This window comes from Cucurbita pepo, chromosome 8, assembly GCF_057944985.1.
Source record: "Cucurbita pepo subsp. pepo isolate OVF chromosome 8, ASM5794498v1, whole genome shotgun sequence".
NCBI lineage: Eukaryota > Viridiplantae > Streptophyta > Magnoliopsida > Cucurbitales > Cucurbitaceae > Cucurbita > Cucurbita pepo.
Window position 1 is genome coordinate 8544313 of NC_141805.1, and position 24323 is coordinate 8568635.

Sequence of the window (24323 nt, forward strand, 5' to 3'; positions counted from 1 at the left end):
TGTTCTCGCCCATGGTTGCAGTCTCTCGACAAAGCAGAATACTTTATCTTTCTTAAACATATTCTTGATGTCTAGCATCAGAACTGAGAACTACTTGACAAAACCTCTTATATCCCTCGTGTGTTTCATTTCTCGTAATTTTTGGCTCCCTATAAATTTGACATTTTTAAGGGAAGAATTGCGTCCTTAAATCTTTCTTGAGGTCTTTTCATCTACTAATGCATGACCCATTTTGAATATCATTCACTACGTCACCATAGTTTTTGCATAGTCTACTAGGTACATTGTGGCTAGAGTAACTTTCAACTCTTGTAAATAAGTTCCTATGGCCTTGAAATACTGTTCAACGATGAAATTTTTGAGTTCTTTTGCATCATGATTCCATTTGAAGGCTTTGGATTTCAAGATCTTCAGCTTGTTGAACCCGACATGAGCTTGACTCAAGGTTTTATTCTCTACAACCCACATGGTCAAATTACTCAGGTATTTATCTCGAACATCTCTACCTTGATGACATCTATCGGTGCTCTGAATTCTTCAATCAACTTGTTGAACCGTTTCAACATAGTCTTGTGTGAACTATTTAACTCTTTCACACATTTTTCCATGTGTGTGATAGAGCTCTCAAAGCTACCCCGCATTCAAAGCTACTCGGTCGTGTAGCTTTCTCTTATAGGGAGTCAACCCTAAATATCAATTCTTTAATTGGCAACTTATCCAAGCGGGCGCTCATAACATTAATTCCATCGACTCTTTCATCTAGTTCCACTAGTTGACTTTCCATGAAACGAACAATAACAAAAAAATTCTTGAAGAACATCATTTGGTTTTCTATATCAATAAGTCGGTCGACATGCAATTTAGTTAACTGTTTTATCTTCGATATTGTTTCGATCTTAACAAACAAGGAGCTAACTTAGTTCTAATACCACTTGTCATAATGCATTATTTTGGCTATGGGACAACAATTGTGCCACGCCTGAAGAGATGTCCACAAGATTGGGAAAAAATAAAATTACAAATTATAAATAATAATATTATTTTATTTTATTTCTTTCTCGGAAAAATAATGATATGCCTACAAAATAAGAGAGAAAATAAAAGAAAGGGAAGAGAATGATTGGCTTCTTCCTTATATCTTTCCAACTTTTAATTTTTTTTGTCATAGTTATGTTTTTTTTATTTTTCTTTTTTTTATTAATAAAAAATGTGGGATCAAATTATTGTTACCGAGCCACAGCCTCATTATCACGGTTTTTATACACTTAGAAAAACCTACGGTATAAATCCAAAATTTCAAGTTGGTTAGGTTGGTGACGTGAACCATCCAAATAGATCACAAACTAACCCAACTCAACTCTCTATTTTCCGAGTTGTTTTTTTTAATTATTTAAAAAATCTATTTATCCACCATACATGTTAAATTAATAACTAAAATTTTAAATATCAAATATTCACAGATCAGAATATATCATTAACATTTATTATAAACGTAAAACATTTTAATTTTTATAATAATTTAAAAGTAAGGTAGGTAAAGGGTTGAGTTGTAACCTATTTTTAAGTTTGATGAGTTGGTTAGGTTTACGCGACAAAAAAAAAATATCAACCCGACTCGAATTTTCGATCTTTTAAAAATTCAATTTAACCCAATACAATATTTATGATTTGGATTGAGTAGTTCGAGTTGGTCGAGTTCTCGAGTAATTTAAACACCTCTAATAGTCCTAAATAAGTCGAGGTAAATCCATTAAGAATCATTTTAATTTTTCTATTAATTTTTTTTATAAGATATTTATTAACAATTAATAGATATACTAAAAAATCTCATTAAATCTCTCTTATAAATAATTTTTTTTTAACAATAATTTGATAAAAACAACAAAATATTGTCTTGAATACAAAGTGGGAATCCCATGAATTTGACGTGACTTTGGGTTTTTTTTCCTTTTTCATTTTAATTTCTTTAATTAATTTCTCTCTCTTCCAAATTTTCATATATAAAGAGAGACTCTCAGCCGTTGGATTAGGTAGCTCATCACAGACAAACCTTCCATCATGTTCAAATCAGATGGCTGAAATAAATCCTTAATTTATTTGTTAATTTCCTTTTTTTTTTTTATAAATATTTTTCTAATATTAAATTGGGTCCTACAAAAACTCATTATTCACGCCGAGCAACATTATTTTTACCTAGTCCTACATGTGTTATCTTCTATCCATATTTTACTCTCTTTTCGTCTGATCTTTCAATCTCAACCGTCCATTCAATCCTATTCAAAAAAATTTTTTTTTTAATTTTGCTTTATTTTTCTGTCTTTTTCGTCCTTTCGGGCTAGGCTCTCCGATCAGATCAACTAGTGACGGATTTATAGAACAAGGAGTTAAGCAAGAGTCAGGAGATTGATAGAAGAACCCGACCGAAGCTTGACAGGGCTTGTGTTCAACTCCGCCGGGACTAAACATTTTGACAATTCAAATGCAAACAATTAACTAACTCTCAACTTCAAAACTAGACTTCGATCACATTGTACATGGGTGCCTTAACTTTTCTTGAAAAAAAATAGTACGAAACTTAGATATTTTAAAATATTTAGTAAGTAATCCCACTGTTTGAGTCGAAAAATGCATTCACATGTAATCATAGTGTAACCTATCTTTCCCTAAAACTTTTCTTTGATCTTTACTTTCCAATCCGAGTAAGGTTGGATTTGTAGTACTTCTCTGCGCACGATCCATGCACACATATTGGCCTCACTAGACAGGCTCGTATACGTACCCCTTGGAGCATGACTATCGGCTAGCACATGCTCATGCTGCTGGAAGCCACAGAGGAAAGGAGCGCGTATAATATCATGGTGTCCACGACTGTACTAATCATAACGAAAAAGTATCCTTATGCATGTGACATATAAAATGCATGAGATTCTATAGTATCAAGTTATAGGTTTACATGTCATATCTTTCATGGTTAACAAACATGAATTTTAAATGTCTCATCAGCATAGTGTGAACATGCTAACATAAAATATATGGTGTGACATGTGAAAGTACATGAGTCATATAACATTCGTCATATAACACTCAGTTTAAGAAGTGAACATCTTTCTGAGTCGCAGGGGTCGGGGAAAGAATAGGAAAGACAATTTCACTGTATTTCTGACCAAGAACGGGTCCTATCACAAGAATATTTTTTTTAGTGGGACGATAGCTCTGTCACTTTAGTTTATTGCAAGATTTCATTTCAATGTAAGGTTCTGACACTTCATTTGAGTGCAAGGTTTCGGTTTGATGCAATGCTATGTACAAATAAGTGATAGATGATATGGATGACTACACGTTATGTTGCACCATATATCGATAAAACGTTGATTTTGATGAATAAAAAAATATTTTAATTAAGATATAAACATTTCACCCTAAAAAAATGAAATTTATTATGATTAATAATAGTTCCATATTAGGTATTTAAATTTTATTTTATCAAAATTCTTAGACAGGTAGAAATGCCAAAATGTGTGATTTTTGCCACTTTTAAAAACTAAGGTATACACGGTTTTCATTTAAGGAAATTTCATCCCATTATTAATTTGATTTATGTTTTGCTAATCTATTATATCTCCATTTATATTACATTTTATTTCTATTTTAATTGATAATTTTTTGAAACATGTTTTAATTATTACACCTAATATTTTTAACTATGACCTCATAATATTAAATATATCATTTCATTTAAGAAAATATATGCATAGAGAGATGTTCACGAGGTGGGACGGAGATGAAAAACATTCTCTAAAGAAATATATGCATGGAGAGATGTTCACGAGATGGGACGGAGATGAGAAACATTCTCCTTTCCAGTCCACGCTTTCTATTTCAATCTCATCGAGTACGAGACAAGAAAATCTAAAACCGTCGAAGAGACGAGATTTTATGGCAAGTTTGAAAGAAATGCAACATCCCCATTTGGGGAGAAGATTTTGATAGAATCCCATTTTAGAAGCAATTAAACGTACGCAAGCAATTATGGGAGCCCGTGGGGTCCTCTATTGCTTCTCAAATTGGAGATTTTGTGTGTGCATTGTTGAGCGGATGACATTAGCGAGAGGTATGTATGTAAGTCGGGATGTCTTTTCCTTCTTGTTTATCTTTTTGGTTTCATCTTTTTCTCGTCTTTGATCTTATGTGAGAATATTTGCTAAAATCATTGTATCTAAAGGATAGTGAGAGTTTTCTATTTATAATCAATCGAATAAGACCAAATAGATTAGGAAGGAAATGAAAAGAGTAATAAACGCATACAAGATATTAGACTATAATCAAGGGTCATATATGATGCATATGGTAAATCGTACTGGAATGCTAAATATCCTGAACATTCCCGCAAGTGAGTATCGGATTTGAATAAGCGTGAAGTTTGGATCTGAAAAATTCAAAGAGAGGTCGAGTTGGTAAAGATATCAGAAACTTGGAGATGGTAGGGTTAGTTTGTCAACAACAAGAAGTTCTCAAAGGAAATGATAATCTAATTCAACATGCTTGGCCCGATTGGAGTTCAAAAAACTACACTTTTGTTGTCATATAAGAGCATGGACTGCTGTCGAATGGGGACCTTGAGGTCATGCAGGAGTTCAAAAAAAGATGTGTAAGCCAAAGAAGTTCAGCAATAGTCGTGGCAAGAGCACGATACTCATATTCATAGCTGGAGCATGAGACAACAGGTTGCTTTTTGGCACTACCTGAAACAATATTGTTACAAAGATAAATAGAATAATCAGATATAGAATGACGAGTATCAAGACAGCCAACCCAGTCAGCATTCGAATAAGCCACTATCGCACTAGGAACAGTGGATTGACGAAAGGTAAAATCAAAGTGGAGTGTGCACTTAACATAGCGAAGAATACGCTTGACAGCAGAAAGTAATCTGTAGTAGGGGCATGCAAAAATTGAGTAACAGAATTAACAACATGGGCAATATCTGGGCGCGTAATAGTCAAGCAATGAAGGGTGCCAACAAGAGATTGATATAGACCATCAGGAGTGGGTGAAATTTTAAGACTAAGAAAATAACTGAAAGAGCCCAAATCTTTGGTAGCAAATTCAAAATGAAGTTTGTGAGTAAAGTCATCAAGAGATGGGTTGTTGTCATTAACAACAATGTCATCAACATAATAGACGTTCAGCGCGACTGCAAAAAAAAAAAAAAAAAAAAAAAATGAAGTGTGAGAAAAAATGAGCTGAAACACTCGGGGAGCTTTAAGCCATAGAGGGCTTTCTTTAATAGACAAACATGAGTGGAAAAATGAGAATCAATATACTCAAGAGGTTGTTCCATATGAACATGTCTAATAAGAGTGTCATTGAGAAAAACATTCTTGACATCAAGTTGCTAAAGAGACAATTTATTTGTGACAGCAAGAGAAAGCAAAATACGGAAGGTAGTAGCTTTGACAACCCGACTGAAAGTATTAGTGTAGTCAAGACTAGAAACCTGAATATAATCTTTGGAAACAAGACGAGCCTTGAAACGTTCGACAGATCCATTAGAAAAATATTGAGTGCGAAACACTGATTTAGAGCCCACGATGTTAGTGTTGGTAGGACAAGGATGTTAGGAGTCCCTAGTTTAGTTTTTTGTTTCAAATATAGTTCTAGTCTCTATGAAGTCCTATTCTTTGGGACTCTTAGGATTTTTCCGCTGATATTTTTATGTTCAACTACTTTACGTTATTTCTAGTTCATATCTTTTTATAAAGGCTATATAATGTCATGCTTAGAACTAATAAAACCGCACTTGAGATCAATTTGTTTATGTTCTCTGCTCTAACAATCTGCTGCTAAACTCATCAATTGGTATCACAGCCAGCTGGAAAGAAGTTGCAAACTTCAAATGATTGAACACTGAGAGAATGAGTGACGACAAAACATTAACGAAAATTAGAGTCAAGGATCATCAGGTAAGGCATTACCTGTACCAAGCGATTGATCGAACTGTCTTTGAACAAATCTTGGACCGCCGCACATCCAAGATTGTTTGGGACTCAATGAAGAGAAAGTTTGTTGGAAACCAAAGAGTGAAGAAATCACTCATTAATGCATTAAGAAGAGAGTTTGAGGTTCTGGAGATGAGAAAGGATGAAACCATCACTGAGTATTTTGCAAAAGTGATGCAGGTTGCTAATAAGATGAGAAGCAACATAGAAGAAATGTCAGAAAAGAAAATTGTAGAAAAAATCCATACGCACCCTAATGACAAATTTACATACGTTGTAGTATCCACTGAAGAATCAAAAGATACTGATACTATGTCCATTGATGAGTTACAAAGTTCGTTAGTGACGCATGAACAGAAATTTCGACGCCTCAGCAACAATGATGAAGAACAGGTGCTAAATGTTGTAGGTCGATCAAGTACAAACAACAGAGGGAGAGGAACGTAAAGAGGAAGAGGGCGTGGAAGAGGGAGAATAAATTTCAATAAAGCAACTGTTGAATGTTATAAATGTCACAACTTAGGACATTTTCAGTATGAATGTCCAAAGTGGAAGAATGAAGCAAATTATGCTGAGCTTGACAAAGAAGATGTGGGGCTGCTCATGACCTATGTAGAACTTCATGGACCAAAGAGAAGTGACGCCTGGTTCTTAGACTTGGGTTGCTCAAATCACATGTGTGGTAATGAAAACATGTTTTCAAGCTTAGATAAAACTTTTACTTACCGTGTCAAGCTTGGAAATAATACCAGAATGAAAGTGTCTGGGAAAGGTATTGTAAAATTGTTTTTGCAAGAAAATCGTTATACCATTGGAGAAGTATAATGGGCACCTGAACTCAAAAAAAATCTTTTGAGCGTTGGACAACTTCAAGAGAAGGGAGTAGATGTACGGTTAAAAAATGGAGCATGCAGTATTTATCATTCACAAAAGGGGAAAATAACATAATCAATTATGAGTGCAAACCCAATGTTCATTTTGCTTGCAGAGTCATCAATCACAACAACTGAAGGGAGCTGCCTCCAAGTCTCTAATACAGATCAATCAACACTTTGGCACTATCGTTTATGGTCATCTCAGCTACAAAGGCCTTCATATTTTGAAACATAAAAACATGGTGGAAGGTTTGCCGCAAATTGTTGATCCAAGCATCACTTGCGAAGCATGTATAAAGGGCAACCAACATCGGACTCCAATTCCAAAATACAGTCAATGGAGAGCAATAAAAAAATTGGGACTTGTTCATGCTGATTTGTGTGGTCCAATTACTCTGCCTTCAAGCAGCGAGAAAAGGTATGTGTTGTGTTTTATAGATGATTTTTCTAGGAAGGCATGGATGTACTTTCTCCCATGAAAATGAGAAACATTTTACCATTTTAAATGTTTCAAAATTCTGGTGGAAAAAGAAGTTAGAATGCCCATAAAATGCGTGAGAACAAATAGAGGAGGAGAATTCAATTCGGCAGAATTTAATAACTTTTGCAAGCAGTATGGAGTGAAGAGACAACTGACCACAGCTTATACTCCACAACAAAATGGCATAGCTGAACGCAAAAATCATACAATGATGAACATGGTAGGAGCTGTGTTAACAGAAAAGAAAGTACCAAAAAAATTCTAGCCTGAAGCTGTTATACGGGTGAATCATGTCTTAAAACGATCACCAACTCTTGCAGTAAAAGATGTGACACCAAAAGAGGCTTGGAGTGGAGTAAAACCATCAGTTGACTATTTTCGAGTTTTCGGATGTGTGAGATATGGTCATATTTCAGATGCTAAGAGGAAAAAGCTTGAAGATAAAAGTGTAAGTTGTGTTTCATTTAGAATCAGTGGTGAATCCAAAGAGTACAAAATGTTTGATACTGTTGCAAACAAAATCACAGTTAGCTGCGATATAATTTTTTATGAGGATCGTGAATGGGACTGGAAAAATTCTAAAAATGAAACTGATTTAGATGGGGGGAGAAAGCATTGAAATTTCAACTGCAACTAAAGAAGACACTGAACAACACACAGGTTCAACTTCATCGATTAACTCATATGGTGAAATTGAACCTACTGCTGCACCTGCTATTGAAATCGAACCAGGTTTGGCTATAAGGGAGGGTAGAAGTCGACGTCCACCTATATGGTCAATTGATTATGTTTCTGGTGAAGGTTTGTCCGAAGAAGACGATATTAGCATGACATTTTTTACAATTTAGATCCTGTAAAGTATGAGGAAGCAGTCAAAACTTGAAGTGGAGGAGTGCCATCATGGATGAGGAGATTAAATCCATTGAAAAAATCACATCTAGCACTTGGCAGTTCTATCTGCTGGGCTAAGAAAATTAGGGTAAAATAGATTTATAAAACTAAGCTGAATAAGCTTGGAGAGGTTGACAAATACAAGACAAGATTGGTGGTAAAAGGATACACACAAGAGCATGGAATTGATTACACTAAAGTTTTTGTGTCGGTAGCTAGAATGGATACTGTGAAGATAATCATAGCTTTGCAGCTTAGAAAGGCTGGAAACTTTATCAGTTAGATGTAAAATCAGCTTTTCTACGCCGAGAATTGAAAGAAGATATCTTTGTAGCACAACCAAGAGGCTATGAAAAAAGGAGAGTGAACATATCACTATAAGCTCACAAAGCACTCTACGAGTTAAAACAAGCACCTAAAGCATGGTTCAACCGAATCGAATTCTACTTCATCAAAGAAGGTTTTGAAAGCCGTTCTAGTGAGCATACACTCTTTTGTTTACTAGCAATGATGAAACATTATTGGGAGAATTTAAATGTTCTATGAAAAATGAGTTTGATATGACTGATCTAGGCCACATGAGGTTCTTTCTAGGGATTGAAGTAATACAACGATCAGATGACATTTTTATATGTCAAAGGAAGTATACAGCTAAGGTTTTGAAGCGATTTGAGATAGAAAATTACAACTCTGTCTGTAATCCCATTGTTCCAAGACAAAAAATTGGTAAAGATGAAAATCGCATTAAAATGGATGCAACTTTTTTCAAATAGATAGTAGGAAGCTTGATGTATCTCATTGTCACTCGTCCTGATCTTATGTTTGTTGTTAGTCTAATAAGTCGTTTTATGGCTTGTCCAACTCAACAACATTTTGCAGTAGCAAAAAGAGGTTTGAGGTACTTGAAAAGTACAGGTAACTATGGTATATTCTACAAAAGGGGAGGAGTGAGTGAGCTGATCGATTTTACTGATAGTGACTATGTCGGCGACATAGAAGACCGCAAAAGCACTTCAGGCTATGTGTTTATGATGAGTGAAGGAGCAGTGGCTTGATCATCAAGAAAGCAACCTATAGTCACTTTATCAACCACAAACGTAGAGTTTGTTGTTGCTGCTGCATGTGCATGTCAAGCTATTTGGATGAGAAGAATACTCAAGGAGATCGGTTCTTTACAGATAGAAGGAACCAAACTCATGTGCGATAATGCTTCAACTATTAAGCTGTCAAATAATCTAGTTCTATTAGTGAAAGACTGAGTTATTGAATGGTTAATGAGATTATTAAATTATGAAGAGCAAGAATGCTCTATATATATACACAGAATACAAAGAGATATCTAGAAAATCTACCTAAAAATCTGGTAACAAACTAGTAAACAAATCAAAACAAAATCTAATCAAATCAAAAACTAAATCTAACTCCTAACTATAACGGAGATTTAGTTAGATACTAACTGACAGCAATCTAAACAAATACGTGATCTTTAACACTCCTCCTTGTTTAGATGCTGTGAACTCCAAGCTTTTTTTTTAACACCCATCTTGCTCCAGTTATCTTTCTGTTTAGAGGTCGATCAACCAACTACCAGATTTTGTTTTTCTCGATCACCGAAAGCTCCTCCTCTAACAGGTGCATCATTAACCAAAGCATCTTGTCGTTCATCTTCAGACTCCTTTTGTCGTTCATCTTCAGACTCTTCTAACATGCTACCAAAGGTTAAATTGTTTGGTGCATTAGAAATCTGATTCATCTTCGTCAATTCTTCCCAATTTCATTGTTCATTTTCAGCAAAATGAACATCTCGGCTCACAATAACACAACTAATGTGTGGTTGAAAAACTCTGTAAGCTTTTGATATAATGCTATACCCAACAAAAATGACAGCTTCTGCCTTTTTGTCAAGCTTGTCAAACTTGACCTTGTCAAGCTTATCAAACTTGACCTATGGAATGTAAGTGAAGCAAAGACACCCCAATACTCTAAGAAACTTTAAAGAATGTTTGTAACCATACCAAACTTCAAATGGTGTAAGTCCTTCACAGCTTTTGTTGAAATTCGATTTTTCAAACACACAACAGTGTTTGCTGTTTTTTCCCACAAACGTTTTGGAAGATCCTTCTCATGAAGCATGCATCTCGTCATCTTCATTATGAATCTATTCCTCCTTTCACTGACGTTATTCTGTTGAGGAGTGTATGGTGCTGTCAATTGATGTTCAATTTCAGCCTCTTCACAAACCTGTTAAAAGTTTCTGAAGTGTACTCTTTGCCATAATCTAATCTTATAGTCTGAATCAAGCATGCACTTTCATTCTCAACTCTGGCTTTGAATTTCCAAAATACACCCGCAACTTCTGTTAGATCATCAATAAAAATAGTGTAATAAAGATTACCATTTAATGATGGTGTTCGCTGAGGACTACAAAGCTCAGTATGAACCAGCTGCAATTTTTTCGAACCTCTCCATGCCGGTTTAGGAAAGGGTTACCTATGTTGCTTCCTAAAATTACAAGTACGGCAAGGAGGCATGTCCTCATCAGTGAGTTCTTCTACCAGTTTCTTTGATTGCATCTGAATCAAACCTTGATGATGAAAGTGTCTAAGTCTTTTGTGCCAAATCTCAATGGTACTAACTCTGGATATAAAGGCCGTCGGATTTAGAGCAAAGTTTTCTCCTTCCATTTTGACATTGAACAAGTCTTTGCCACTAGCATCTTTGATCAAGCACTGCTTATTCTCAAACAACACTTTATAGCCTTTATCAAGTAACTGACCAATGCTTAACAGATTTTGATCAATTTTAGGTCCAAATAAAACATCTGGAATAAATTTTGTACCTTCATAGTTTGTTATAGCTACTGTGCCTTTTCCCTTGACTTCCAAGTGTTCACCATTGCCAATCCTCACTCTCTTAACTTCAGTGTCTCTTAATTCCTCAAAAGACTCCTTGTCATATGTCATGTGATTTGTGCACCCACGTCAATCAACCAGCTCTCGCTTGATTCTTTGCTTGAGGAAGAAGTGACCATACACAATTGATCTTCTTCTCCTTCTTGATCAACTACCTGTGCATCTACTTCTTTCACCTGATATTTGGTTTTGCAGATCACAGCTTCATGTCCAAGTTGATTGCACTTGGAGCAGAAGACGTCAGGTTTTCTCCAACACTTGTACGGTGGATGACCTTTTTTCTCACAATGGCGGCAAGGTGGATAGGATTTTTTGAAACCTCCTCCTTTTGTCTTCTGATAATTGGCAGATGAATCTCCATACGTCAATTGATTTTTGAAATTTTTGTTGTTTTTATTACATGCGGCTATCTTGATGCTTAACAAGTAAGGCACCTTCAATCACCCCTTCTTGACTCATAGACCTCCTTTGCTCTTGTGCTTGTAAAGCATTCAAGAGCTCTGTAAGAGAAATCTTTGACAAGTCTTTGGTGTTCTCCAGAGTAGTAATGGTGGCTTCAAACTTCTCTAGAACAGTGACTAGCAGCTTTTCAACGATCCTTGAATCATTTAAAACAGAACCAAGCAATCTCACCTTGTTGGCAATACTGAGAAGTCTGTCAGAGTACTCTTTCACCGACTCCGACTCCTTCATCTTCTGCAACTCAAAATCCCTAATCAAATTTAGGGCTTTCATTCCACGAATCCTCTCATCTCCTTCATATTCGGCCTTGAGATAATCCCAGATTTCCTTTGCTGTTTTGAGGGACATTATTCGCATGAAGATCATTTGAGATACAGCAGCAAATAGGCAAGCTTTCGCCTTTGATTTCCTTGTCTTCTTTTCCTTCTGTAATTTGATTTGTGCTACAGTAGGATTTGCTGGAAGCGGAGGGACCTCGTAATCCTCTTCTATTGCTTCCCAAAGATCCAAGGCCTCCAAATAAGTCGTCATACGAACTGCCCACATTTGATAATTGTCTCCATCAAAGGCTAGTGGTGCAACAGCGGAAAAACTGGATTCTCCTTCCATCTTGATCTCACATATCCCTTAAGAAGATAGCTCTGATACCAATTGTTAGTGAAAGACTGAGTTATTGAATGGTTGATGAGTTTATTAAATTATGAAGAGCAAGAATGCTCTATATATATAGACACAGAATACAAAGAGATATCTAGAAAATCTACCTAAAAATCTGCAGAAAATCTGGTAACAACCCAGTAAACAAATCAAAACTAAATCTAATCAAATCAAAACTAAATCTAACTCCTAACTATAAATAACAGAGATTTAGTTAGATACTAACTGACAACAATCTAAACAAATATGTGATCTTTAATAAGTTCTACATGGTCGTTCTAAGCACATAAGCGTGAGATTTCATTTTCTTAGAGATCTTACAAAAGAAGGCACTGTCAACTTAGTGTTCTATGGTACTCGAGATCAACTTGCTGATTTGTTGACAAACCCTCTCAAGTTGGAAGCATTTCAGAAACTGCGTAAAGAGATTGGTGTATGTGATATTTCAGACTTAAACTAATTCTTGTAAAAAAACACTGGAATAAGTTTAAGGGAGGGAATGTTAGGAGTCACGGGTCTAGTTTTCTATTTTAAATATAGTTCTAGTTTTTAGGGAGTCCTATTCTTTAGGACTCTTAGGATGTTTGTGCTGATATTTTTATGTTCAACTACTTTAGGTTATTTGTGGTTTCTATCTTTTTATATCTTTTTGTAAATGCTATATAATGTCATGCTTAGAATTAATAAAACCGCACTTGAGATCCAATTGTTTATGTTTTCTGCTCTAACAATCTGCAGCTGAACTTATCAGAGGAACCAGAATCCAAATGTCATTTTGTTATAAAGCTCACATTTTCTCATCCATGGCAGCAAGCTAACCAAGATTCTTAACCGTAGATTTGAATCCTCTTGGCTCCGTGGATGCAAAAAGAGCAAAAAAAAAAAAAAAAAAAAAAAAGAGTCCAATACATCAAGATTTGTTGGACGACGAGTCTTGAAAATAATAGATTTGGCTTGTGTGATCACAAGATGAAAGCCCAAAAAGAAGAAGAATCAACCACAGGTTCAATAGAGGGCAGATCAGAAGCCAAGGGTGGCAAAGAGGGACCTGCAAGATAAGTATAAACCTGCATAGACTCATCCACAAGGTCAAAACAAATATCACACAGAGAGGAGTTGAATCGAGTAATGTGTGGTAAAGAAGCGGTAGGGGAAATTGATCAATATGGTAAAGACGCAATTCCAAGAAATTTGAAATATGAGAAGAGAAAATAGGTTGGGCCTGGAAGCTAGGGACAACGTGAAAGTGAGTCTCATTAAATTGAGTGTGGCGGGTGATGTATAGCCTAGAGACGGTGGGATCAAGAGAACAAAATCCTTTATGAGGAGAACTATAACCCATGAAAATGCATAGAATGTTGCGAGGAGAAAGTTTGTTAGACATATAATCACACATGCAACGATAAACACGACAACCAAATGTATGGAAATTGTCATAATGTGAAGAGTAGCCTTAGAGAAATTCAAACGGCGACTTATCTCCAAGAAGTGGAGTAGACAATCGATTGAGAATATAAGTTGCGTTACACTTCCATTTGTACTACTCAGTACTCTTTATGAACTCTTCATCTCTCGCCATTACATTTTCTTCTTCTTCTTCTTTATGCGTTTGTTCGTCTGGTTTTTGTATTGTATCTCACTCTCGTCGATGTCAGTTTGGTTCTTTGTTTTTTATTACAAGGTCTGTGTCTCACTCTCGTCGGCGTCAATTTGGTTCTTTATTTTCGATTGTAAGGTCTTCGACTCCTCAACTTGATGTTCAGGTTTAGATCTCTATTCTCACTCTCGACTCCTCAGCTTGTGGTTCAAGTTTGTTCAAGTTTGTATCTCTATTCACAGTCTTGTTGGCGTCAGTTGGTTCTCGATTAAGCACTCGTCCTAATTCCCTTAAGATCTTACATACTTACCCTTAATATCATAAACAAGTCTCATATAAATTTGCATAATATTTTGAGTCTTGTAGGATCTTGAACACATCTTAGAATTTTCATAAGGGTATTTTGGTCATTACCACCCCAAATCTTGGTTTAAATCTTCAACAAATTCTAATGGTCTTGTAACTTTGTACAATCCTTTTAAAACATGAAATAAGACTCCTCATCAAGTTTCATGTCATTTAGGGGTCACTTTGGTCATAAGCCAATGATACATAATTATAGGGGCATTTTAGTCATTTTACACCTACCATTGGTTTAGTCCTTATCATAATCTAATGATCACCAAATTTCATACCTAACCTTATCATGTCATATTGAGTTTTCTCCTAAAATATCATGAGCAACATAATTCATTTAGTAAGTTTATGGCTCAGGCGCTTCTTGAATTCAATACTCGTGTGGACACTAATGTTGGAAAACCTTAAATACTTAACTCAATCTTAGGGTTTTTTCTTTCAAATCCTTTGTAACATTAAGAAGAAAACGTAACAAGACCCCTTTAAAAACTGGTATCGCATAAGCATAATGAGTATCCTTAAACTGGTATCACATAAGCATATTGAGTATTCTTAAACTGGTATAACATAAGCATAATGAGTATTCTTAAATTGGTATCACATAAGCATAATGGGTATCCTTACATGTAAGTACTTACAAATCAAGCTTCATATAAGAATCTTGAAACCTTAACTACATGGCTAGGAAATCCAACGTTAAAGTACTATAACATTTAGTTCATATTACACTACTGAAATCTTCACATTCCATGCAAGGTAAAACATAGCATAACAAAACAACATTATTTATTATCTTTTGTAAGGCATACTTAACGTCGGTAGGAGATCTGCTGAAGGACCATGGAAGTATGTTGGGCCTACATTGTAGGCCGATCTACAGGATCTAAAAACCTAAGGCTCTGATACCAACTATAACGCCCTTAATTTCCTTGCCTAAATTAGTGACATCACCACATACATGTCTTTAATAACATATGCGAATATTTAAAATAAAACATTTTAAAAATGAAACCATGGACTTACAAGTCTAATTTGAAACAAGAAAATAAAAATAACATAGTATTTGAATACGAAAATGAAAAGCCACCTATCAACTACTAAATGAAAATCAATGCATACCACTGCCTTATCTTGACTTCCATGGTCATTCTAGCATTCACCGTCATCCGTGCAGAGATGCTTTACCTTTACCTGAAAAATACAAGGGTAGCATGTGGCTTGAGTATTTTACGAAATACTCGGTAAGTCATCCCACAATTGGAGTTAGTAATGCAATCACACACATAACATGATTGGGACTTATCCTTTAAAATCGTAACATGACCTTAAGCTCTTTCCAGTTTCGTGCAGTGTTGGATGTGTGGTACTTCCCCACACACGGCCCACGCACGCGCACGTGGACTCACTAGGCGGAATCGTATACATACTCCCTAGGCCTAACTTGGTCGGGCACAACACGCTAACATGTCACCGAAAGCCATAGGAAAGGAAAGACCCGCATAATATTATGGCGAACATAAATATTGAAGGTACGTGTCCATACTAGCATAACATAATGGGGAAGCATTCTGATGCACATGATATACATACATGCATGAGGTCTCCATGATTTTCATTCATAGCATAACATTAACATCATTCTCTTTTTTTTTTTTTTTCTTTCATCCATGACATAGTACATATATGCATCATGTATACATGACAATCATCAAATAATCCATCACATAGCTTACATGACAACATATAACATGACGTACATAGTGTTTCATTTCATTTACTATATGGCGTAATGGATATCATATACATACATATAATAGCATCATATGTCATTACATAGAACACAATCACATAACATAAATAATATGATGCATGCAGAGCCCACGAGGCATGCGCCATCATAACAGACATTTGGATTCAAAGGACATAATAGAACTTTCACTGAGGGGAGTGTAATGCTCCGGTACCTGTTATTCCCAAAGAGTAACTACGCAGTCGCAGCCTGAAAAATCGTTTCTCTCCTCAATTCCTTCATGAAACTTAAAGATGGTGTTACGGGGAAGAGCTAAAGATTAATTTCATACATTCTCGTGGATTATAGCCTAAGTTATTCACCTCCAAAGTTTGCCAAAAATTATTTTCCTCGTTGTAGCTCAACCCATAAAATTTCTATTGGACAGTCAATTCTAGAGCTATTCAATGCTCGATTTTTTCATGAAATTTCTTCTTTATTCTTCCGTCTAGCTAAAGAAATTATTTTGGAGGAACGTCTTTAAGCGTGTGGTCTTAATTTTTTATTTGTTTCCTCGGTCTACAACTCACCCAAAATACCGAATTTTCGTTTTCTTGGATAGCTTGTTTTATGACGTATTAACTAAAGGAATGCTCAATTTTAAGAAAAATGGATTGCATATAGGAATTCAATCTTTACCCTCAATTTGAGCCCGTGGGCACCCTCCATGATTTGTTAGTCTTTGCGGTTTTCTATGGAAATGTTCCTTGAAAGTGTAGAAACCGAATGAGATTGGCCTCTCTCGGTGAATTTGCTTGTAGGCTCGGATTGAAATTTGAAGCTTAGCCTCTTCTCGTTAATGGCAGGCTAGATTGGGAATTGATATTTGAGGCTTCTTCAGCACTCGACTCCTTCATCGAACTTGTGGGTAATCTTATTTAGAAGGTGTAAGAACAAGTTTAAAGGGAAATGGTGGACTATAACTCTCAAATTTGAAAGAAGTAGAGTAGGAAACTCAAAATCTCAAAGGCTATAACTTGAAATTGGAGGCTCGAGTTAGCTCGATTCTTGTTCCAAATGAAAGCCCCTACTTCATACTTTATAGAGGGAGCTTAAACCGACGTTAAAACCTCTAGAATCATCATGAATTGAAGTTTGAGTTTTCTAGATTTTTCGTCGAGAATATCCTCTTCAGTTATCGAGCAATTTATCTCCAATTTAAATTTTAGCTGTTGGATATGATGAGGTTCGGAACATACTCAAATTTGGTGAAAATCCAAAGGTTGAAAGCTAAGATAGTGTGGATTTTCTAAAAACTGCTCACCGCCACGGATTTGATTTCCTAATCCATGGCGTTTTGGTAAATTTGTTGAAGTTCAAGGGTATTTTGGTTATTTTTCTTTAAAATCCAAATTTCTTATAAACATTACGTACGATTTGTTGGTCATTTTTAGGTTCTTGAGTACCTTAATAAGAGATTAAAAATCGAGGAAGGTATTGAAATGACTTGGTTAGAGTCCTTGTTCCGGCTTGAATCTCTTTAATTCATTTCCCTTAATCCTTTAGAACTCACATGGGCGGCTTAATCTTACTTGAGTTACTTTATTCTTACTTCAGGTATTATACCGTCAAATGGATCAACTCTAAAATCTATTAATCCTTGAGCTTCCACTGCTCCGTGGTCATGGAATTCAGTTTCACCCTGAACAAGGGCTTGTGAATATCTTTCTAGTACAGATAATCTTCAACCTACACCTTCCAAAAATCAATATCGAAGCTATCAAGCTTCTCGATCCTAATTTTCAAACTTGTCATCTTCACAGATCGTGGTGAATCTCTTTAACTCTAATACTAGTTGTTAAAGATCGCAGAACTTACACACTCGATCCAGATGAAGAATATGAAGAACAAAATAGAGAAGACACAGGAAGAAATATACATCGTAACACCAAGATGGAACCTAATCTAAAAAAAAAAATGTATTAAATTTTAATGCGTAGAACCTGTTTTTTCTAGCTCATCCATAACTTAAATTTTGTTCTCGAAGAAGTTCTTGTTAAATGGGATGAATGGACGATAAGATCATTACCCCTATTAGAAACGGACCAAAAATAAATCACTGATCCATTACAACGCTTCGTGTATCATGTATAATTACATAAATGCCCTCGCATAATAATTTTTCCAAAAAAAAATGTAGTTTTTGAGGAAAGAAAGAGAAAAGGAGATGAGAAGTGAGTAGGAAAGGGACAATGTAGGATCCCCAAGTCAAGAGGTAAGTGGAAATGTTACTTCAACATCTAATGTACCAAATTTTCCATTAACATTTACATAGTCAAATCATGACTCCAAACAAAACACTCTTCGTGACCCGATGACCCGATAAATGGTTTATATCGAGTAACGGTGTACACGAGTTAGGTTTAGTTGGGTTGGAAAAATCTTTTTGACCTACTTGAAATTATGGGTTGGTTGAGTGGGTGACTCGAGCAACTTGAATAGAGTTTACAACCCAACCTAACACTCTATTTTCGCGTTTGGTTGATTGGGTTGTCGGGTTTTTTTAATTATTTAAAAAAATTATATTTATTCACAATACAGGTATATTAATAACTAAAATATCATAAAGTTCAAATATCAAATATTTACAAGTTACGACGCATCACTAACATTAGTTATAAACGTTAAATATTTTTAAGCCTTTTAAAAGTAAATAGGGCTACCTTAAATTTTTAACCCTATTTTTGCCAAAAATATCAACCCGTAAACTGAATCGGTTCTATCAAATTTTTTCAGAATACAATCGATTTCATAGTTGATGTGGTAATAGACGCGTCCCTCTCCAACGACTTTTGTAACCGTTACAAAATATGACTACACGAAGAAAAAATTGGTATATCTTTTACGGATTTGGTCGGTGTTTAAAATTAGTTTTTAGATATTATATAAAAATAAGTAAAATTTACACAAAATGAAGTGGGCTAAGCATGAGCAATAGGAGTGATTGGTTGGCCACAAAACCCTAAAAATTAAAACCTAATAACTCAATGGCATGTGATTTTCTCTTCTTTCAAAATATTTGCTTCTTTGCCATTTCTATTCTATGTGCATTGCATCTTTACCTCACCCACTCCTCTTCCAAATTTGATTAAAGATTGTTGTCCCAGTTCACGGTTTGAACTAAGATTTGGAATTTGAACTCGGGTTATGATAGTCCCGACGCATCTCCACAATATGACTACATTATCTACTTGGTAAAAATTGTTTTCGACGGGAAAAGGTATTTCCACCGACCACCACAGATTATTTTAACATGTTTTATGCTCACTGAAAAAGTTTTTCGATTTTTAAACTATGATTCCTTTTTTTATAAAAAATTGACGTTTACCGTTTTTGATTTTTCACCAACAACTCTTTATCCCATATAGAAATCGAGTCAAAATTTATGAATCATAGAATAATTAGTCGATTCTTTTTACTCTTTGGATGGATCATAATTCAATTAACAAAATTCTAGAATTACCCAATCTCTAAGATAAATAAAATTCTTTTTTTTCTTCAACTTTGCTGAAATCGGAATAGTTCTCTTTACTGTGATCCTACTGCATTTGGATGAAATTTCACCGAATCAAAAAGAAACAATTTGAATATCGAATGGGATTTTTTAATGAATCCGTTTTTACGTTATTTCGTACTATGTAATTCCTTTGTGTATTTTGTGAATGATAGTTTTCACTCTTAAAAGTTGTTCAAGTGAATAGTGGGAACATGTCGTAGAGGATGTAAGAGAATGCGGACTGGCAAATGTCAAATCCGAATTCAAAATCTTAATATGAATACGACGTTACAACTTTTAAATATATTTTTCAAACCTTATAATATCAATAATGAAACTGTTATGTTGTATACATGTTTTTGTATGTGAATTATTCTTATATAATTATCATTATTTTTTTTTTTTGGTATAATTTAATTTAAATATGTTATCTTATTAAGATAATAATTGAATGAAGTAAATGAAAAACATTAAAATAAAAGAGAGGTCTGAATCATTCTGTATAGAATACAATTTTAAAAAAGAAAATAAATAGACAAAGAAATTCCTTAATTTTTTTTTCTTTTTTTTTTTTTTTTTTTTTTTGAAATTGTTGGAGAAGATCTCATACTAGTCGGTGTATATAAAATAACATGTTATATTAGGTGTGTTTGTTCAATAAATAATTTGGTTTCTCAATGAACTAAATTAATTGTGAGAGTCCCACCCGACAACGGAACACCCTTTATATTAAGATGTTACAAATGGTATTAAAGCAAGACATCAGGCGATGTGCCAACGAGGAGGCTATTCCCCGAAGGGGTAGACACGAGGTGGTGTGCTAGTAAGGACGTTGGGCAAAGAGGGGTGAATTGTGAGAGTATAGAACAAAACACCCTTCTATAAAGGTGCGGAAACCTTTAAAGTCTTGACGGTAAGTCCGAAAGACAAATTACATCCAAAAACATCCCTAAAAAAAGAATTAGTATAAAAGAACTAAAACTTAATCCGCATTCATTCATATTCCATTGGCACAAAAATGAACAATTTGTTTGAAAAATGAAGGTATGATATGAAGACCACAAATTTGCAGCGTTTCCTAATATACAAAACTTGGGAAGTAGAGAAATTATACAATGAAATTGACCACAAAAATTGTCTGCTCAGCATCTGAAACACATGCCCGCCCCAAACTCATTCTGTACCTGGTGAAGATAATGTGAGATTCAACAGGAAACCTGCCATGATCCCAATGATCCCCACGAAGATCGCGAACGTAAACGAGAACCCAGGATCCCCCTTCCGATATTTTCGTCTCTTCAGCATCCCCTATTCCACAGTATTTCGAATCAATATACATTATTCTATCACCTACTAACTAACACCTCAATGCTAACTTGAATCAAAGTTGGTGGTGTTCTTTAACTCACCAGTTCTTGTTGTAATTGATGAGTTTGCCTTATAGCCATGTCTCTTTCATCCTTTAGACGTTGTACAGCCTGCTGATTTTGGGACAAGACGGTAAATGAGACAACAATCTATACTCGTTTTAATTTTCTTTGCCTACTCTCACGAGACAATCATCTCACGCTTCTACGTTATCAGAATAACTCATAGCATATGAATAACTAAATAGGTGATTACCAGGGTTTGACTTCATTTCCTCGACCCTTATTGACCACTAGCCAACCTATGGTGGTTTATAAGGGTGTGGAAACCTCTTCTTAGCGTTTTAAAAACTTTGAGAGGAAGTCTGAAACGGAAAGCTCAAAGAGGACAATATATGCTAGCGGTGGGCTTGGGCCGTTACAAATGGTATCAAAGCCAGACACAAGTCAATATGCGAGCGAGGAGGCTGAGCCCCAAAGGGGGTGGACATGAGGCGATGCGCCAGCGAGAACGCTGGGCCCCGAAGGGGGGTGGATTTGGTGGGGGTCCCACATGGATTGGAGAAAGGAATGAGTGTCAGCGTCCTCGCTAGGCCCTAAAGAGGGATGGATTGTGGATCCCACATCGATTGGAGAGGAGAACGAAACACCCTTTATAAGGGTGTGGAAACCTCTCCCTAGCAGAGACATTGTAAAAACTTTGAGGGAAAGCCCAAGAGGAAAAGCCCAAAGAGGACAATATCGGTTATCGGTAGGCTTGGGCCGTTGCATTTATACTAGTTTAAAATTTACGAGCCATAAAGGCTTTATGTCTACAAATAATCAGTAGGGCAAACAACTTATGAATATGCAGACAACTATGGACAAAGGGCATTTCAAAACAAGCATTATTTATATACGAAAGGGACAAAAAGGAGAATTTGAGCACTCACAGTGGAGTTTTGAGAATTCTTTTCATCTTCTGGGTTCCCCATAGCTGAATTAGGAAACATATAGATAACCTTAAGCTTGCATTCCTCGATTGTCCTTCCACTCTCCTTATTGAACTGAAAATAAGATCATAACACTTAAATGGAGCTTATTATAATGAAATGCTATGTTCATTCAAACGAACGAACGCCCGAGTCAAAATTCTTACAGCATCAGACGGAAGCTCATCGACATCAGTATTTGGAGGGACGATTGTACTTTGTAAGAGAAACTTATCTTTGCAATGCATATCTGCAGGATACTCTCGCTGGGCTTGGAGAGTCACTGTCGATCCACGAGCAACTTCGACGTTATTTTAACAGATAAAGATAAAGCTCGACGAATCAAGAGAAAACTCGAGGGCAAATAATGGTAAGGTTAGCAGAAAACTCCTTTATCATTGCAATAGATAAGAATAAAATGGTTATAACAATTAAGACCTCTTATGATGCAAGAATCCCAAGGCTGTACAACACCTGTGTTGGGACGCACAAAGTACTTCTTGGGCGAGGTCGTTTTGACCTATAGCACGAGTGATAGAGAAATATACATTTAAAGTTAACCAAATACAAAATATGCAAAATTCGTTCGGTAATCGATAGTCAAGGTCGATTATAACAATCAAACTATTTATTACCTTAAAGGCAACATGATGTTCTGTGTTGTTTGCAACTTTAAGATCACAAAAGCTCTGCTTTTCCAACTCAACTGATGATATTGGCCCGACGTTCATAAGTTCAAAACACAAAAAATGTTAACCAGGAAACCAGTCATATGAATACACTCATGAACAAACAAAACCACTGAATGAACATCCTTTATCGTTTCTTCGATACAATATGTTGGTGTCATAACACATTGGATATCGTAGAGCGATATTTCAAAAGATAATAGAACTACACGATAACTCCCCTAGTATTCGAGTTACTTGGAACTTGCCCTTTCGTGATACACTCGAGCCTAAACCACTAAACAATATCCTAGCGTTCTTCTTTCAAACTTCATCTATTTATAACCAAACACTATAACAACATCCTTAACAGCAAAGTAAGCATTCAGTCAATGATCAAACACAAAACATTGGACCATGAAAACTGTATCCAGTCTTCTTTAAGATCCATTCAACCAGCTCCAAAATGTTCATCACAAATATGATGATGCCACCAAACAATCTATCGTAACCGGTCGTCTCAAGACGACACACAAATTTTAGATCAGGGCTTAGCCCTTCTTTTCATTTACAAGAGGCATATGTCTCTCTTAGAAAACGCCTCCACCTCCATGAAAATGGCTTGAGGCTAGGAGGCTTTGTCCCCTATAGCATACTACAACACTCAAATCTCAACACTCAATACAAGGAAATTGAAAATGCTACATGATTATTGAGTATTTTGGCAGATTCCAGAAAAGTTTCCTTGGAATGATAACAATAAGGACCTGAAAAACGCTCACAATCACAGAATTTCCCCACATAAATCCATACCCTAATCCTCATATAACAACGTTTTCCTCCTCCCATGACAAGAATGAGCAAAATCAATCAATTCCAAGCAAAAACAACACAAAAATTAAACGAACAACCACTGAAGATTCAAGAACATACATAAGAACAAGAAGATATAAGAAACTAAAACAAATCCGAAACATCGAAACAAAATTACATACTCTGAAACTTCAACTCATCCGGTTGAACGGAGATTAAGCGATTTCCACCTCCAGCACTCATGACGGCACAAACCGAGATCAAAAACAAAACGAAAAACAGAGTTCAACCCAGTTACCGAGTTCCACTCCAGCGGCCAATCATTAAAGAACACAACACACAAACAAAAACAAAAACAAAATCCAAAAATCCAGAAATCCAAGAACCCCGGAATGGGTGTGCCCGAAAACAGAGAGAAGGAAATAGAAGGATGAGGGAGATTTTGCGATATGAATGAGATAGAGCGAGAAAAGTTGTGGTGAAATGAATGGAGAAGAAAAGGTACGGATTGCTCGGTCCAAATTGAATCGAAAAAGAACACAGAAGAAGTTTCGAAAATTAAGGCACGGAAGAAGGATCGAGTTGGAAGATGGCCAAATAGAGAGCGAAAAAGGAGGTTTAGCGAAAGATTATTGGGCAACCTCTGCGATGCCTACCGAAGAACTTCACTGAAACTAGAGAGAGAGAGAGAGAGAAAAAAAGTGACACGTGTCAAGAGACAATGGGAAGGAAGGGGGTTTTCGTCTACCAGACTGTAAAATGGCCCACTCACGTGCCACCTCATTCAATATGAATGTTGACGTGTCATCTCTATTTCCTTTTTATTTCTTTTTTTTAAATATTGATAAAATTATATTTTTAGTTCTTAATATATATATATATATATATGTATGTATATATATATATATATATATATTTTTTTTTTTTTTTTTTTTTTTTTTAGAATTAATATTTAGTTTAACCTAGATGGCTACCTCGGTGACCATGC

General features: G+C 35.6%; 1 protein-coding gene across 2 annotated transcripts; it reads right to left on the reverse strand.

Moving 5' to 3' along the window:
- Positions 1-20483: 20483 nt before the first annotated feature.
- Positions 20484-24000, reverse strand: LOC111801197 (vesicle-associated protein 2-1). Of its 2 annotated transcripts, none has more exons than XM_023685203.2 (7): positions 23518-24000; positions 22490-22560; positions 22293-22374; positions 22022-22137; positions 21816-21929; positions 20926-20997; positions 20484-20824 (listed from the first exon to the last, which is right to left on the reverse strand). In XM_023685203.2, exons 1-7 carry the CDS (start codon positions 23576-23578, stop codon positions 20690-20692), a joined length of 651 nt encoding a protein of 216 aa, XP_023540971.1. In that variant the 5' UTR covers positions 23579-24000; the 3' UTR covers positions 20484-20689. The 2 variants fall into 2 exon arrangements, with proteins under 2 accessions (XP_023540971.1, XP_023540972.1); XM_023685204.2 differs by having other exon boundaries at positions 20926-20994; positions 23518-23999.
- Positions 24001-24323: the final 323 nt, after the last annotated feature.

What these genes read in the sequence shown, in the direction of transcription:
- LOC111801197 (XM_023685203.2), bottom strand. Translation starts at nt 23,578, where the DNA reads ATGAGTGCTGGAGGTGGAAATCGCTTAATCTCCGTTCAACCGGATGAG. An exon ending in GGATTCTTGCATCATAAGAG is followed by an intron (nt 22,138 to 22,292) that starts GTCTTAATTGTT and finishes GTGGATCGACAG; the next exon opens with TGACTCTCCAAGCCCAGCGA. An exon ending in AGAATTCTCAAAACTCCACT is followed by an intron (nt 20,998 to 21,815) that starts GTGAGTGCTCAA and finishes TCCCAAAATCAG; the next exon opens with CAGGCTGTACAACGTCTAAA.